Raw genomic sequence first — 19,818 nt, forward strand, 5'->3', positions numbered from 1 at the left:
AAATTTTGGTTTTGTTAAATTAGATGAAACGTATTTAAAAAAAAAAATTATTTAGCGAAACCAAAATGTTCCAGAAAAACATTTAATTGTTCAATAGATTTTCATCTAATTTTATAAAAAAATATAAACTCAAAAATAAAAAGAAACAGAGTAAAAATAACATTATTCATTAGTTTTGAATAAATTTTTTTGAAGCAGGGACGAATTTAAAAGAGAACAAGCATATTTTTTTTGAACAAAGTTAAAAATTTTAAGTATTTAAAGTTATTATATATTATATAATTTTATTTGAAAAATAGAATAAGTAATTATCTTAGATAAATAATTAAATTATTAAACTCAAAAGCAAGTAATAATCCTTAAATTGAGATAAATATTATTTTCAATCATTTTTTGATTAAATAAATTTTTAAAATTTAAACTTTTTTTTTCTCTTTTTAAATATTTTTTTTCTTAATTTTCACACCTATTATTATATAAAAATACTTTAATATTTATAATAACTAAAAAATCTTTACATATTATAGTAGTACATGCATGAAAGTAAATTATTTTAAACTTTTTTTTTTCATGATATTAAAATTATAACATATTAAGTAATTTCATTAAAACAATTATATTTTATATATTTTATTTAAAAATATGTTTTAAATGCATATAACAAAGTATTAGAATAATTTATTTATATTATTTTATAGCATATTTGTTTATGATATGAAGTATAAAAATATAACTTACTGTTACAATAATATTCAACAAAGTAAACTAACAAAAAAATAGATAATTTTTTATATTTTATTGAATCCAAAATAAAAAAAAAATTATAAAAATTAAGATAATTTTTTTATATAACAAACACTTATTAGTATCTTTTAATTAAAAAATATTAATTATGATTATATATATTACTAAATATATAATATTATATTATATTTAATTCTATAATATTTTAATTTTTAACTTATCTTTTACTAAATTTTTGGATTCATTTCTATTTTAAAGGTAAAAATATATTTATTATTATATAAGTTAAATATGAGAAAATATATAACAAAAGTATAGTTTTAAATAAAAATTAAATTATTATTATTATTAATTTAAAAGGATATTATTGTTGTTTTAATTTACTATTTTATGGAACAATTCCTATAATCCTATCCGTTAGATAATATTCACAAAAAATCCAAAGCTACCAAAGCTTTTCAAAACTAATAAAGCCCAACAAATAAATTATCATCATTAAAAGCAAATTAAACTAATATCATTAATATTCATGATGTTGACATATTATACCAATTTTATTTTAACACAGAAAAAAATTTTCCTTCAACACGCTAAAATCTTCCTATAAAAAATTCAAACAAAAACTATCTCTTAATTAAAATTTATTATTTTTATTATTATTTTTAATTATTAATTTAATTCTTTTAATTTAATAATTCAATAATATATTTTAACTCACACTTTAAATATCAATAATTTATTAATAAAAGAATAATAAATTTTAATAATTTTCTAACATTTACCTTTATTAAATTCTCGTCAAACTTTGAATATAGCATGCCATACCATTATTACCATCATTTCATTCCATTGCACTTTTTATCACTTGCGGTCACACAGTTATGCTAATCTCAGTTAATAATAAGTAACATCATTTTCTAGCCACCAATTCAGGGCTGCAGTGGATAAGATTCAATACAAAATTACAAATATCTATATTACCTAAAGTTCTTCTAAAACATATCTAAGACAATAGTTTTAGTATGTACACTCCACATGTACGTAGTTCTCTATGCTTTCATAAAAATAAATAAAACAAAAATCAAGCAAACAACAACTTTATACAATAATTGATTCACACACACACACACACACATATATATATATATATATATCACACAAAATAAAAACAAAAAAAGAGACATTAGAAGTTAAAAAGATGATAATGCTTCTCCTATTTTAATAATATTATTATTTTATAAATTCATATAAAATACAATATAAAAAAACCACGTGAAAAATGACATTACTAAAAATTGGATTGAAATGACGCTATCATATTCTTAGAAATTATGATTGAAGAATGATTTGAAAATAAAATTAATATACAATTTGTTGAGTTTGTACTTTTATTTTTAGTATTTTTATTTAAGATTATATTGAGAAAAAAATATGAAAACAAAAATATGTTTGTATTGGTATTGAAATGTTTTTTAAATTTATTTCTTCACAATATTTACTTGAAAAAAAATTAAATACACGTAAATTAAAAATATCGAATATACTTATAAAGTAATTAAAATATCGATTTAATTTAAAAAATTATTGATATTATAATTTTAAAGAGTCAATCATTTTTATAGAATTCATATTAACTCTAACAATTTGGTAATTTAAATCTTATTATAATTTTTTATGTATTTAAATTATTTTTTAAATTTTATATAAAATCTGGATTTTGTCAATGTTCCTCTTATATATCCTTATCCACAAATAAAAATCTGAACGGCATGGCTAATATACGGACAAAGAAGGCCCAGCTACGCATTAAACCAATTTGTTAGCACTTAGCACTCGCACTTACACGTCATTCTCACACGCAACATTTCTCAATGGAAAGTTGGAAACACAACTCAACACTTTTGTTTGAACTTTGCAGTATCATATTTGAATTTTCTTTTTCTAATTTTGTATCTTCTTGGATCCTGAAGATAGGAAAAGTTATGGTCAAAATCGGGTATATATTACTAATTTTATAATTTTTTTTAATAATTTTAATTTTATAATTTAAATATATTATATATTATTTTTTATTATAATTAAAATTATATCTTTTTTTAAATTTAAAATTTTTTCTTTTTTTTTTATCTTTTTCGTTTTTTCGCCTATTTATCTTTCTTATTTTTATACTTATTCTATTATTTTTATATATCATTATGAATGGTTAATTATAAATTTGACAATTAAAATATAAAACATGATATTTTCTAATTATAATTAAAATTAAATTAAAATTAAAATTAAAATATAATTATATTATATTATTATTTAACAATCAATATATGTCACATAACACTCTCTTATTAAAATTAAGATAAAATATTTATTTCAAAATTAATAAATTCCATTCTTTCATCTTTTTATATACCTCTCTTCTCTTTTCTATTTCTCTCTATACTTTTCACTCTATATATAACTTATAATTTATATTTTATATTTTATATTAGTAAGTTGATAAACTAAAGTATGTCACAAGATATATATTCTTTCCCTCCAAAATTAACAAACTCAGTTCTCTTCTTTTGTTATTTTTTTTTAGTAATACTCCAAATAGGTCTCCAAAAATTTAGCGGTCCGACAGATTTGTCCCCCAGAAAAATTAACTAGGTCCCAAGTCCCTAAGATTACTAGATATATGCCATATAGGTCCCCAAGCCAGGTTGAACCAGTTAACATGACACTCTCTCTCCTACGTGGAGGTTGTAGATGTGACGTGTCAGGTAAAGCAACACGTGTCACGCTCAGGACAGATTAGTCCCTGAACACATGGCTAAAATGACGTCGTTTTGGGACAACGCCAAACGACGCCGTTTTGAGGGGACAGATTCGTCCCCACCTTTGTTCCCTGGTTCTCGAAACTTCGATTTTTAAAGTCAAATAGGTCCCCAAAAATTTTGTTATAAGTCAAAAAGGTCCCTGAATTTATAGTATATATATCAAATTGGTCCCCTCGAATTAAGCAATTAGAACCATAATTAGAATCAAATCATGATGAAATTATCTAAAGTATGTCAAAATATGCAGTCTCAAGCACATGAAATGGCAGATCTCAAGTATAATTACAGTCAGACAATTAGAAGTGGGATCATACTAATACATTGCCTTGTGGTCATGGTAACCTAAGTTCAAGAAAAATGTCTATAGGTCAAAGAAACAGATCAAGTCAATGTACTTCTCCATTAATGTACACAAGTACCCCTTTGTTGTCTCTAACAAAACTTTCACTACGGTGAAATACAAGTACCATGTCTTTACTCATTTTAATACAAAAAAAAAAAAAAAAAAACTCTATCATAAGTTAACCAAACAACCAACACAATACAACATCATAATAGAATAAAAAATTCAAATACCTACATTGTTTTTGTTATTATCAAATATCTATCTGTAACCACTTTCACATCTCTCATTTAAGCTACACCTACAACAAAATGTCTTTGATCTACTCTAAACATACGTCACATGCACGTTCATCATACTTCACTCTTTACTGCCAATTTAATACAGCAAAAACTAATTTAACTTATCTCGAACAATGGCGATATGCACGACACACCACCACCAAGTAGTCCTTGTTCACACTGTCAAAGCACCATTACGAACTTGGATAAACGTTAATGGAGGTGAAGAATATGAAGGGTTAGGTCGTAAAATCTATGTGAGGGTTTTGGATACTTGTAATTTTACAAAGAGAAAGGGACAGGATACATTTTTTTATACAAGGTACCTACTGACGAATTTTAATTGTTTGACTGTAATTATATTTGAGATCTGCCATTTCATGCGCTTGAGCCTACATATTTTGACATACTTTGGATAATTTTATCATGATTTTATTCTAATTATGGTTCTAGTTGCTTAATTCGAGGAGACCAATTTGATATATATACTATAAATTCAGGGACCTTTTTGACTTATAACAAAATTTTTGGGGACCTATTTGACTTTAAAAATCGAAGTTTCGAGAACCAGGGAACAAAGATGGGGACGAATCTGTCCCCTCAAAACGGTGTCGTTTGGCGTTGTCTCAAAACGACGTCGTTTTAGCCACGTGTTCAGGGACTAATCTGTCATGAGCGTGACACATGTTGCTTTACCTGACACGTCACACCTACAACCTCCACGTAGAAAAGAGAGTGTCATGTTAACCGATTCAATCTGGCTTGGAAACCTGTATGACATATATCTAGTAATCTTAGGGACTTGAGACCTAGTTAATTTTTCTGGGGGACAAATCTGTCGAACCGCCAAATCTTTGGGACCTATTTGAAGTATTACTCTTTTTTTTTTTCTTTACCTTTCTCTCTCTTTTCTCTCACATTTTCTATCTCTTTTTACATTTCTGTTTTACAAAAAATAAAATTAATAAAATAAAATAGTTTAAATAAATTCATAAAATTATAAAAAAATACATTAAATTTATATTAAATATATTAAAAAAATGATCCCATAATATTATTTACATAAATAATTTTTTTATTATTATTATTATATACATACTTTTTTAGTTTTTTTATTTAGTTTTAAATTTTCACTATTTATATTTTTAATTTATATTTTTACTCCTCTTTCTTCAAATATTTATTACATATAGTTTAACTAATAAAAATTTTTTTTATATAATTTTTTTATAAAAGTAATTTAATTATATAAATATTTAATTTTTTGTCATAATTTATAATATCAAAACAAAATTAATATAATTTTAAAAAATTTATATTTTCGTAATATTATTACTGACAAAAACACTAGTTATTCGATAAAAATTGACCAAATTATTGGACGAAATCACATTAGTTTCACATAATTTCTGTCATAATCTTTATGCATGTGCACACGTTCACACTTCACACAAACAAAGCAAATAGCCATCAAAGTTACAATATAATGGTCAGCATATACCAAGAAAAATGAGAAATGGGAAATGCATGAAGAAATCATAGCCGGCTATTTTGGACCTTATATTTTACGTTCAGCAAACTTCATTATTAACCAAATGACAATAATCATGCCATCAAAACATGCGTAACCTGTTGTTTTTGTTGAAACCAATTTTTCCTATTCAAACATGGTTCCGAGGAGATCATTATTATTGGTGGGATTTTAAATCGTAACGAAACTACAAAAGTATAGTGCATAGTCAATGAAATAGTTTGTCTGAATCTAAGTCTACGGAGCAATTCCTTTCATACTATGAAGTATAGATACTTTGATGAGTTGTCGTGTCTCTGCGTGTTAGACATATTTTGGACATAAGACACTCGCTGACATTCGTCCGACATGTGTGTCTTCTGTATCCAAACCATGTCTCAATAAAAAATAAAAAAATTTTTCTTTGAACATACTTTGACACATCTAAATACCATCACGTGTCAGCGTGTCTGGTCTTATTCTTAATATATATTCTTAAAATAAATTTAGATATAATATATATTATTATTTATTAAAACAAAAAATATTTTAAATACTTGATATAATTAAAATAAGACATTAAAAATAATTTAAAAATTAATTTATATTTTAATATCAATAAAATATTAAAATATCATTACGGTTTATCTAAAAAATACTTTATATTTTATATGTATGCGTGTTCCCGTGTCATGTAAGATTTTAAAATTTGTGTGTCGGCATGTCCCATATTGTGTCGTGTCCCGTGTCCGTGTCAATGTCCGTGCATCATAGCTTTCATATAATAGAGAAAAAAAAATACTTTTTAATAAAATAATATGTTTGAACAATAAGGATGTAATCAGAGATAGATGTATGTATATGATTGCAGGGCAACTGCCCATTACAATTTAAAATTTTTTTAAGTAATATATGATAATGATATTTATTTGTTTCTACTAAATTATTGAATTTGATCCCATAATAATTTTTTACTCAATTTTTGATACTTCATAATTAATTTAAAGATTTTATATTAGATGTCATTAGAATTATAAATTCTCAATTTAAAAATAATTTGTATTTTTTCTTAAAAATCGACTCGAAAAAGTATTATTTATCTTTTTTTATATTAGTTTTAATTTTTTTTATAACAACTGTATTAATTGAAAGAACTTTTTCAACTATGAATCTCAATAAGAATTGGCTTCTAATTGTATGAGAAGTAAATTTTAAATAAGTATTTAAGAGTAATACTACATATTCAAGTCTTTTTATGAACTAAGTCTAATCAAGTTAAACAATAAGATTTGAAATAATGTTAGTCATAACTGATTTTTGTTATCTTAGACTAACTCGAGTAGATTTGGTTAACAAAAAAACATGAATATATAGCATTATCTTATATATAAAAAGACAGATATTTCGATTGTGTTGTTAAGAAAAAGATTACTTAATTTTTTTAAAATATGAAATTTAAATAATAAAATTTTAAATTATATATTATTATTTAAATTACTATTTTAGTATTTTAATTTATAATTAGATATTTTAAAAATTAATCATGTTATATGTACATAAAAAATAATTACCTGTATATTAAAAATTTGTCATAATAATCAATGAATAATTTGATAACTGATTTTTATATACACATAATATTTTTATTATTATTATTATTATTATTATTATTATTATTATTATTATTATTATTATATATTTTGCCGACTATCAAAATCTTTTAAATCCGCCATTGAACGTAATATGTGACAACATTTTAGTATTTAGACAAATTTAATTTTATTCGACGAACCTAAAATAATTAATCGAACTGAAAATTAGTCAACAAAATTTAAATAACAATAATAAAATCATTTCATATACCATATGGCATATGCTCATACTACTTAATTAAAAAATACTTTTACTCCATTTCCTCATAAAAAATAAGAGTAAATGTCTAAAATGGTTCCTAAATTTCAAATCGCTATTTAATTTAGTCCTCGACTTTTTAAAATAACTAATTAAATCCCTAAAATTCGAAAAAGTACATCTCCGTTAGTCCTTTACAGAAGTGTCGTCTAAACATTGATGATGTGGCATTTCAGCCGTATGCTGATGTGTACCAAACTTGAATTTGATTCAAATTGGTACCTGAAATTGATCCAAATTAATCTATTTTCAATTATAAAATCCTAATCCCCAAATTATTGTCTTCTCTTCTTCGATCTCTCTGCTGTCTTCTTCTTTTCTTCGTTCTCCCCGCTATCTTCCAGTTCATATTCATCCTAAACTACAACATCAATACACTTACCTAAAAACTATTTTAATTACAAATTAATGTGGTTGGATTAATTTTAAGTTCAACACAGGTTTAAATTATATGTATCCTTGCAGGTTCGTCCATTAAGCTAAAATATATTTTCCACTTTTAAGAAGGTAACCATTGTCATCATCTTCAAGGTCTTAACATCACTTTCTAAGTTTGTCATTTTTCAATTGAACTCATGCAAAATTTTTCGTGAAATGGGTGTTGCACAAACTGGTTCTTCACCTCCATCAACCCAACAGAAAAAATTACAATGGATTCCATACTGCAAAGTAAAAAACGCAGGTGAATCCAAACTCAAAGTGAAACTATCTTAACATTTTCTTTAAAGCCATAACCTTACCTCATAGTGTGGACAACCATAAAATAGTCTATCAGGATTCTCTGTCGTCGTTGAGTACTTCATCACCATCCGAAGTCTGCAATTACAGAAAACGGCGTTCTTACCTCCCCTGTTGCACATTCTTTTGCTGCCATAAGTGTTAGTGTTGCAAGTGTGAGGAGTGTTGAAGTTAGTCCCACATCAAAGAAAGCAAGAAAGAGTGAGGAGTTTATAAGATGAGAGACCCATTAACTTACTACCTTAGGGTTTTGAGTTGGATGTGGTGTCTTCTCATCTTATGTTATCTCACTTGATTCCTCCCCAAAATCTCCCCGGTGGTCGAAAGCTCTCCACAGTTAACCCAACAAAATGGTATCAAAGCCGATGGTTTAATCAGTCTGGTTTTAAGGGGTATTCAAGGTGAAGCATCGAAAGTCTTTCCGGCAAAGGTGGTTCGGGCGGCGTGTCCCGCGGTGTTTTGCGACGGTGTGATGGACGAATATTCATATGTGGTGGAAGAGCTAGAGGGGAGTTGATGCTTGATGTGGAGGCTCACACTTGAGAGGGAGATTGTTAGTGTTGCAAGTGTGAGGAGTGTTGAACTTAGTCCCACATCAAAGAAAGCAAGGAAGAGTGAGGAGTTTATAAGATGAGAGACCCATTAACTTACTACCTTAAGATTTTGAGTTGGATGTGGTGTCTTCTCATCTTATGTTATCTCATTTGATTCCTCCCCAAAATCTCTCCGGTGGTCGAGAGTTCTCCAACCCAACAATAAGAGAAGACAATAATTTGGGGATTAGGGTTTTATAATTGAAAATGGACTAATTTGGATATTATTAAGCAATTTCAGATACCAATTTGAATAAAATTCAAGTTTGGTACACATCAGCATACAATTGGAATGCCGCATCATCAACGTTTAGACGATACTTCTGCAAAAGACTAACAAAGATACACTTTTTTGAATTTCATGAATTTAATTGGTTATTTTAAAAAGTCGAGGACTAAATTGAATAACGATTTGAAATTTAAGGACATTTTAGACATTTACTCTAAAAAATAGTGATCTGATTCAAACGTCGTGGCCTTGGAACCATACTTATACTTTTATGGTTAATTAATATTATTAAGTTGAACTATTGGGACTGAACTAAACGGATATTCGGTGATAGGTTAATAATAGCAGTATTTTACTATTTGACTTACCTTTTCGATCCCATAAAGTGCACAACAAGCACAATCATGAATGACGAACAAGATTAAAGATTCCCACCAATGTTTAACCAACTTAATTATTGTTAAAATTTATTTTAGAATATTATAGATGAATATGACATTTATATCTTGTTATGATTTTATATTAATTTAATTTTATCATTATGATTAAATTATATTAAATTTTGAGCCTATAAATAAATATTTTTTTTATTATACATTATAAATTAAATATCTAAATACCAAATTTAACTATTTAAGTCTACAATTCATCACAAATTCAACCGAGGCATCCTCTTAACATTATGAGAACTTTTTATTACTCAACCTTTCCGTAGAAAATTTGTTTATTACACAAATTCATCTGTCACGTACTCACAAAATACTACTTTTTGTTTTTTTTTTTATGAATATTTATTATTTACACATTTTATTTTTGATAAGGAAAAAAAACATAATATTTTATAACATTATTGAAATATGATGTGTTTAATTAGAATATAAAAAGTACAAATTGAATCATCACATTTATCGCTTCAAACACAAATTTAACTCTTAAATTTGTATATCTTACTCAAATTGAATTTTTATATTTTATTTTTCTCTTTTTTTTAATAAATCCGAACATCCAATTTGTTCAATAATAATTTAAAAAAGAACTAATTTTATATTAAAAAAATACCAATCTTTTTAACAAGGTTAATATTATAGTGCTTAAAAAGTAGTATTTACTTATTAAAAAAAATTAAAAATTAATATTTAATTTAAAAAATATAAAAATAAATAATTTTTAAAAAATCAAAATTTATTATAAAAAATAAATTAGATAAAATTTAGACACAAACTCATAAACACTATAAAATTGACCTTTTAACAATTATATATTATACACCAAATCTTCAGTATAAAAAAAAATAGCTGAATATCCGCTAGTAGCAATAATTTATGTCTTTTGTACAAAAATATATTAATTTTTTAATACATTAAAAAATTAAAAGATAGTTATTATTTTGAAAAGAAACATTATTTTACCTATCCTTTGGATCCAATACTGTGCACAAATCATGAATGAAAGGACAAAATTAAAGACTCCCCATACGTTTAAGCAACTTAATTATGATTACCATCTTCACAACAAACACACCTCACAGCTCAGGGTAATGCTCACCAGGCAAAAAAATAGTCAGAACTTATCTTATTTAATATTAATTAATTGTCACAACAATTAATAAATGTTAAATAAAATAAATTAGGACTATTTTTTGTTGATTTTCTTTAGTTATCAAACATTTTTAATTCCAGGACCATAGAAATTGGTGATATTTAAAGAAAAAAAATTAACTAAAAAATATTTAAGCGCATATAATAATAATAATAATAATAATAATAATAATAATAATAATAATAATCTTTTAATTTTTTAAAATAATTAAATAAATTAATAATTTAAATCTTGTATATTTTTAATTTATAATCTTAAATATAAGGCTTTAGAATAATCTGATCATGAAGCCAAAATCCTCACCTTCCATCCATTAATGCAAATAAAACCACACACAACAACACCTCTCTTCAAAAACACCCCAAAGCCAAAACCAAAAACACCACTCTCTCTCTCTCTCTCTCCCATGGCTACCACAGACCCGGCAGAGAAGCTGAAATTAGAAACAAGCTTCGACTATGAGAAGAACGAAGAGAAAAAAGAAGAAGAAGAAGAAGTGTCGCCGGTTGAAGAAGTGCGACTAACGGTTTCGAACAGTGACGATCCAAGCCAACCAGTGTGGACCTTCAGAATGTGGTTCTTAGGTCTAATCTCATGCGCGCTATTATCTTTCCTCAACCAGTTCTTCGCTTACCGTACGGAGCCACTCATCATAACTCAGATCACCGTTCAGGTCGCCACACTTCCCATCGGTCACTTCATGGCGGCGGTGCTGCCAACTACAAAGTTTCGCCTCGGATCCAAAACGATGTCGTTTAATCCGGGCCCCTTTAACATGAAGGAGCACGTGCTTATAACCATATTCGCGAATGCGGGTAGCGCTTTCGGGTCCGGGTCGCCCTATGCGGTGGGTATTGTGAACATAATTAAGGCCTTTTATGGACGCAGCATCTCTTTCTTTGCTTCCTGGCTTCTCATCATTACTACTCAGGTTAATCACTTCCTCCTTCAATTATCCACTTCATTATTAGTAATAACAATAATTACTTTTTATATCCATCTTATTATAATTTAAAATTAAAAAAATAATTATATAAAATATGATTTAAGTCTTTATTTGCCATATATATACCTTGGTTCATGGTGATGTCAATTGTCAAAGTCTCATGATTGTCGTTGCCAATTCCCAATTATTAAATTGTGTTTTGTGAATGATGACAAGTTTGAGCTATCTATGAATGATTTATACTTTTTATTGCTCTAGATTGCGGTTGATGTATTATATTCTTGTGTTTGATGATTGATAGTTACAACTTACAACCTAACTCTATTATTGGTTTATTGTAGTATAAATGTATGTATGTGTATGCACGTACTTGCTTATTTTAATGAATTTAATTAGTTATTTGTAGTGAAACTTGATTTTAAAAGATATATAGAGCTATTTAGAGATCACGATTCTTGTGTTTCGATAGATTCCTGTTTGAAGCAGGAATTCTTATGCGTTTTTCTTGCTCCATGCTTATGTCGTGATTGTTTTTTTTGTCATCCTTAGCTTTCATTTTTATTCTCAATTGTTGTAATAATTTTTATTTGGCTTTCGGAAAAGAATAATTTATAGTAGAAAAATTAAGTTTAGGGACCAGTAGATTTTGTAATTTTTAGTCATTAATTATATTTTTAATGGTGTGAGATTGCATTTAATGGTATAGAATCATTCAATTTTCTTTTGATGGTTAAGTGATCGCCAGAATTTAACAAAAATGTTGGCCTCCTAACATTCCTGATTTATAATATTCAATAATAATAAGGTAAAATAAAGTTTCAACTGCAGTTATATAAATGAAATTAAGAATTTTCACTTATTAATAATAATAATAATAATAATAATAATATTGAGTATATACTATATAGGTTCTGGGTTATGGATGGGCTGGGTTGCTTAGGAAGTACGTTGTGGAACCAGCTCATATGTGGTGGCCTGGCACTCTCGTTCAAGTCTCACTTTTCCGGTATTCACTTTTTTCTTCTTCTTATTATCTTTATTTATTTATTTATATTTTATTTTAGACAAAAAAAAATATTAGAAAATCAGTAGATTTTGTAATTTATAGTTATTAATTAATTATCAATAATATTTTTAATAGTGTAAGATTTTATCTAATAATAAAAAATTATTTTTTTTATTAATTAAATACTAACTAAATTTTAATAAAAATGTTGACTTTCTATATTTTTTTTTTAGAAAAAAGTCCAAAAGATATACTATTAAGAGGCTTAATTTGTTAGGATATTCCTACCCTAGGATTTTACGTCAACTATTAGGGGCGACTAAATAAATTGAAAGTTAGATATCAAGCTCTTATAAAATTCGGTATAGCAATTAATTAATGACAGATCAATTAAAATATGAGTTAACTTTTTTTTACATTATTGTTATCCAGTTACTTGCAAAGTAACTTTGACTTGCATTATTGAAAGATATTTTCAAAAGTCAATTTTATGGTGGTTATTATTCAATATTTAATTTTTGTTTAATTTATTTTTATAATAAATTTTAAAAATTATTTATTTTTAATTTTTTTAATAAATTAAATATTATTTTTTAGACATAGTGGCAATCACCATTCTCAAATGGCATGAACCGTCAATTAAGAGTTAAGTTTTTAATAATATTAAATATATTAGAAAATGGAGTAGAACTGACTCAAAAATGACTTGTGTGAACAATAATCAGCTGATTGATATAAGATAAAAAAATTGTGCATCGAAATAGCCGAACCTTCGTTCTCTCTCCTCATATGAAGTCTAAAAAATAGGGGACTGTGACCTTGTGGGACAAGGAGATAACTGATAAGTATGTTTGCGTATTTTGTGGAAAAGAAAAAAAAGGAAGAGAAGACTTATAGTCCGACAAACCCAGTTGACTTCAATAATAACGAGAGAGTTAATAACTTAATATCAACTATTTAAAATCTCCTTTCACACCCAGACCACAAGGAAAGAAAGAAGAAAAAGGCTTTCCCTTCACACTGCACAAAGTAGTTGGCTATGATCCGTTAATTATTGTTCCGGGTCCTCAAACAAAAACAAAAAGTCATATTTTGGGCATTAAAATATGGGCCAGGCCTTGTTGACTACTAAAAATGTCTGAATTGCATCTTCAACACAAAAAACAAGAGGTCATATCTGGGGCATTAAAAAATGGGCCAGAACCTTGTTGACTACTAAACAGGTTTGACTTGTATACTGGTAAATGACTCAGGATAATATTAACTTTATTGCACTGCAAGGCCTGTAGCGGTGTACATTCGAGTTCAAATTCTAGTTATAACTAAAAAGTTGTTATATGAAATTTAAAACAAAAGAAAAGAAGTGTGTATGTTACTATGTTAGGGTCTTGACCCAAAAAAAATATTGCGCTTGGGACATGTTTTGATTTATTTTTTGTCAACTTAAATTAAATTTTTATATATTTACCTTGCTAAAAACTATACCAGATTCAAATCTTAACTATGACTAAGAAGTTGCTATATAAAACTCATGAGAAGGGGAGAGGATGTGTGTGTTAGGATGTAACGTGAAAAAAAAGTATATGGAAGAATCGAAAAAAAATTGTATAAAATATAATACTTACCAATTAAAAGGGTTAATAATCAGAGTGATAAAAAAACAACAGAAAACGTTTTAAATTGGTCTATAAAAAATATCAATAAATTAGTTTTTTAATTGACACCTCATAATTCAAACCAATTTGAAGCATCTACAACACTAAATTAAAACAGGAGTCATACTATTTTGACTATTATACCATGATAAATAGATAAGTTCAATTAAATTAAAAGAATTTAAATTCTTTATTGTGTAAAAAAAAATTACATATATCTAATCACATAGTGTTATATGATAAAAATAATGAATTTTTAAATTTACTACTTAAAAATCTATAAATTCAAATAGATGAAGTGGATAACTCTTTACCACATCAAAATTAAACTCAAATTAAAAAACAAAATGTCAAAACATTTTTCATATGATGATGACGTTTAACGTATAAACATTTGTTGGTATGCAGAGCTTTGCATGAGAAAGACAACAGCCATGGAATTTCACGGGCAAAGTTCTTCTTCATTGCACTAGTGTGCAGTTTTTCATGGTACGTGGTACCTGGATTCTTCTTCACAACGCTAACAAACATCTCATGGGTCTGTTGGGTGTTCTCCAAATCAGTAACAGCTCAACAACTAGGCTCAGGCATGAGAGGCTTAGGCCTTGGAGCCATCACACTTGATTGGAGCGCCGTGGCATCGTTCTTGTTCAGCCCTCTCATCTCGCCCTTTTTCGCCATTGTCAATGTCTTTGTTGGCTATGCAATGATAGTATATGTGGTTATTCCTATTGCATATTGGGGTTTGAATGTGTATAATGCAAATAGATTCCCTATTTTTTCATCACATTTGTTCACATCTCAAGGTCAACCTTATAACATATCTGCTATTGTTAATGACAAGTTTGAGTTGGATATTGCCAAGTATCAAGAGCAAGGAAGAATCAATCTTAGTGTCTTTTTTGCTCTCACTTATGGTTTTGGATTTGCTACCATTGCATCTACCATCACACACGTTGCTTGCTTCTATGGAAGGTAATACAATGCTGCTTATGTTATCTTAATTTGCAACCATGTTTGATTTAATGCAGCAATATGTTCCAAACTCCACACACTATTATGGTTTTCCAAAAGATAAATGTGTTTAAATGAATAATTAACATTCAAGGATGGAGTTCTAGATTATTTTCTCATCACTTTGCAATGTAAATTTCCATAGCTCTTAGTTATAATTCAAAATTATTTGAAGTTGGAATTTTGATCTCCGAAAAAAAAAAAATGCAGGGAGATTATGGAACGTTATCGTGCTTCATTCAAAGGCAAAGAAGATATCCACACAAAACTGATGAAGACATACAAAGACATACCATCTTGGTGGTTTCATTTGTTACTAGGTGTTGCTTTAATGGTTTCTCTAGCACTATGCATCTTTTTAAAAAACCAAGTTCAAATGCCATGGTGGGGACTTCTCTTTGCCGCGGTCTTAGCCTTTGGATTTACCCTTCCAATTAGCATCATTACTGCCACCACAAACCAGGTGAGTTAAATCTTCACTCCCCAAGAACAGGGAAACTGTTAAGTACCAATTATTTTTTATTTGGAGAAGTTTAATTTATTAAGCAAAGAGACATAACTGAAATATGTTTATGCTCTTTGAACAGACACCAGGGTTGAATATCATCACCGAGTATGTCTTTGGTCTCATATACCCTGGAAGACCAATTGCAAATGTTTGCTTCAAAACTTATGGCTACATCAGCATGTCTCAAGCCGTCTCGTTTCTCAGTGATTTCAAGCTTGGACACTACATGAAAATCCCCCCAAGATCAATGTTCTTGGTGCAGGTATATTCTTTATGAACAATTTCAGTCCCTTCCTCATCAAAAAGTTTTGCAGAGTTCATATGTTAGTTTAATTATAATTGTTTATTTACTGTGATCCAATAAAAAAATAACAAGAAAGAAGAAATGACACATAAGGAAAAATGCATGCACATAAGCTGATATTAATTGTTGCATAGGTAGGGAGATATTGATTCAGTTCTGCATTATATTGCCCATATATATAGTTCTACATTCAAGATAAGAATAATCACAGTATCTATTATCTAAATTTGAATGAAGTATAAGAGCTCTATCATTTTATAGGACTTGTTAAGGATGCAATCATAGAAGCAGATTTTCTCAATGAAAAGAGACTTTTTGACATACTAAATATTTGTAGATGGTAATTGAATATATCATGCCATGTAAAATCCAACTCTAATGGTATTACAAGTGTCCTATGTTTTGTGTTTTCTCTCTAATTCTTAATCCATTATATTCATAAATATATGCAGTTCATAGGTACAATGCTTGCTGGAACTATCAACATAGGGGTAGCATGGTGGTTGCTAAACTCTATAAAAAACATATGCCATGATGATCTCCTTCCAGAAGGGAGTCCCTGGACATGCCCCGGTGACCGTGTATTCTTTGATGCATCAGTAATCTGGGGATTGGTAGGACCAAAGAGAATCTTTGGCTCCAAAGGAAACTACAGTGCAATGAATTGGTTCTTCCTTGGTGGTGCAATAGGGCCAGTTATTGTTTGGCTATTGCACAAGGCATTCCCTAAACAATCATGGATACCCTTCATCAACCTCCCAGTTCTCCTTGGAGCAACCGGGATGATGCCACCCGCGACACCATTGAACTACAATGCCTGGATTTTCTTTGGAACCATTTTCAACTTCTTTGTGTTCCGATACAGGAAGGGTTGGTGGCAGACATATAACTACGTCCTATCGGCCGCCCTTGATGCCGGGGTGGCGTTTATGACTGTGCTGCTGTTCTTTTCTCTGGGATTGGAGAACAAGAGTATTAGTTGGTGGGGAAATGATGGTGAACATTGTCCATTAGCATCTTGTCCAACAGCCAAAGGCATTGTGGTTGATGGTTGCCCAACACACTAAGTAATTGGTTCTTATTATCACTGTAATAATGTGACCCTTAATTGTTTCTATTCACAGCAACAATAGCACTCAAATTATGTAATGAAACTTGCAAATTAAGTCAATGTAATATATAGTAAGCTGAACAGAATCTATTGTGCAAAGGAAATATAGTTGGTGTTATATATTGTTTGCTAGTCTCAATGTTAAAATGACTCTCAATTTGTTCATGGAGAAGGGAATGTATGATAAAGGAATAAGGACTAAACAAATGAGGCTTCTCATTTCTGAATAATACATACAATTAAAGTTTAAGAGGATGCAGTAATTAGTTTAGCGGATTTGCTAGGTATAATGGTTTTTGTGAACAATGAGTTTTAAATTTGGCCCAATAAAGTAAAAATACACTGCACACCTAAATTATTCATCTAAATTTTAATATTAGGATAACCATCCGTACACCTAGTTAATTAAACATCCGATATATCCATTATTCGCATTGTTTAATATTTTTATTATCTATCTATACTTTTCCTTAGTTTAGTAATCCTATTTAATAATGCGTATTATTATTATTGCAATTAACAAATTTGACATGTGCTGATGGATTATTGTTAACATAGTTATTTCAATTTAAATTTGATCAAATTTTTTTATGTAATGGCAATTTAATCATTTTTATTTTTTGGGTAACCGAGTTAACATTTTTTTCGTGAATAGAACGGGGCTTAAAAAGCCCATGAAAGAAACACCAGAAATTACAAAATAATTACTAAACGGGATAAAATAACATCCGACAAAAAGAAAGGGGGATAAAATAACTCTCTTCATATATCAGCAAATTGCATGACCAAAAAGATATATCAGCAAATTGGTGTATTATATATAATAATTGATGAAGATTATCGAAATGCATGGTTGGATAACACAAGTGGGAAGAAAAGTCTCGATGAGGAAGAAGAAATATGGAGCAGTGAAAAGCAGCATATGATTCGTGTCCAACGCGCAAAGATTAATTAATTATGGTCCACATACAAATCACCAATCCCATGCAACAAGCTGCCCACTTGCAACGACATCGTTGCATAAACACAGTACAAGCAACAGCAGGGTAAAAAGGTAATAATATTCTGAATTTTCTGAATCTGTCCCTTGTTACATTACAGCTGATTTTGTCTAATTTCTCTTACACACGCGAGCGTTACCAAATCATCCGTATTAAAGTTACTAAGTTGATATAAAGTTGGTGAAAACCCAACTGCAGTTGATTTCACGTGAAGTTTATAGCTCTATGATTTTATTGATTTGACTAAATTTTTATTTAACAGTTCTCAACTATCAATTTCATATGAAGTCGACTGCACCTAAGTTTTCACATATAAAAAAATGCCAAACGATGACACATATTAATAATTATTGGGTACTATTTCAGCTATAGAAGCCATTATGAATAAATAATTGCACAAATTTCAACCATTATTAATATTAATAATAATAATAATAATAATAATAATAATAATAATTAAGAAACAATTAAAATTAATTTAAATTTATTTTATTTAATATTCATTAATTATCGTTAAAATAATTATATAATTTTATATATAATAAATATATAATTACAAATGTTGTATTGTATATATAGAATTATAAATGTTACATTATATAAAATAATTGTAAATATTATTTCCCTAATATTACCGTAATATTAAATTAATCATGTCAAAATAAGCAAGTATTCTTCTATTTTATATCTTTCAAGGGTGTCTTATAATTGGTATGTATTTTGCTATACTTAATTGGATAATAATATAATAACTTTATAAATAATTTGAAAATATAAGATAAATTAATGTCTAATTTTATTTTTTAAAATAATTTTTGTTATATATAATTCATCAAAATTTTTTTTACTATTTCTAAGACTTGAACTTAATTTTTTGATTAAATTTAAGCCACTCAAATTAGGGATGTCCATGGATCGGATCGTATCCGCAGATCCGCGGTAAATATTCGCATCCGATCCGAAAATTGCGGATATGATCCGATCCGCAAATTGATCGGATCGGATCGGATCGCGGATATCTACTCTACATTCGCGTATCCGATCCACGAATCCGCAAATCCGAACTATAATAATTAAAAAAATATATATATATATATATATATATATATATATTTGGTATTATATTTACTTGTTTGTATGTTTTAGTTAGTAATTATTATTCATATATTGTATTATTTTATTTTTGTTATTTAGAGAGAGTTTGATTAAAAATATTTTAGGAATAAATAAGTTTAAAAGTATGAAAGAAATATTTTTATCGAATTCTTTTATATAGAAATATGATTAAAAAGAGAATGTTTCATTATGCGGATATATCCGATATCCGATCCGATCCGCAAATGTGCATATCGGATCCGGCATTAAAAAGTGCGGATATCATATCCGATCTGATCCGATGGAAATTGTGCGGATCGAATCGAATTTTCGGTCATATCCGATCCGATCCGATCCGATCCGCGGACACCCCTAACTCAAATGATTCCCTTTTCATAATTTTATACATATTTA

The 19,818-nt window shown here is 27.9% G+C and overlaps 1 protein-coding gene across 1 annotated transcript; it reads left to right on the forward strand.

Moving 5' to 3' along the window:
* The first annotated feature begins 10,990 nt into the window (after positions 1 to 10,990).
* Positions 10,991 to 17,440, forward strand: LOC112783309 (oligopeptide transporter 4). The gene is made up of 6 exons (XM_025826212.3): positions 10,991 to 11,695; positions 12,619 to 12,716; positions 14,780 to 15,346; positions 15,596 to 15,848; positions 15,973 to 16,155; positions 16,650 to 17,440. Exons 1-6 carry the CDS (start codon positions 11,081 to 11,083, stop codon positions 17,262 to 17,264), a joined length of 2,331 nt encoding a protein of 776 aa, XP_025681997.1. The 5' UTR covers positions 10,991 to 11,080; the 3' UTR covers positions 17,265 to 17,440.
* The last annotated feature ends 2,378 nt before the right edge of the window (positions 17,441 to 19,818 follow it).

Source organism: Arachis hypogaea, chromosome 20, assembly GCF_003086295.3.
Source record: "Arachis hypogaea cultivar Tifrunner chromosome 20, arahy.Tifrunner.gnm2.J5K5, whole genome shotgun sequence".
In the NCBI taxonomy this organism is placed as follows: domain Eukaryota; kingdom Viridiplantae; phylum Streptophyta; class Magnoliopsida; order Fabales; family Fabaceae; genus Arachis; species Arachis hypogaea.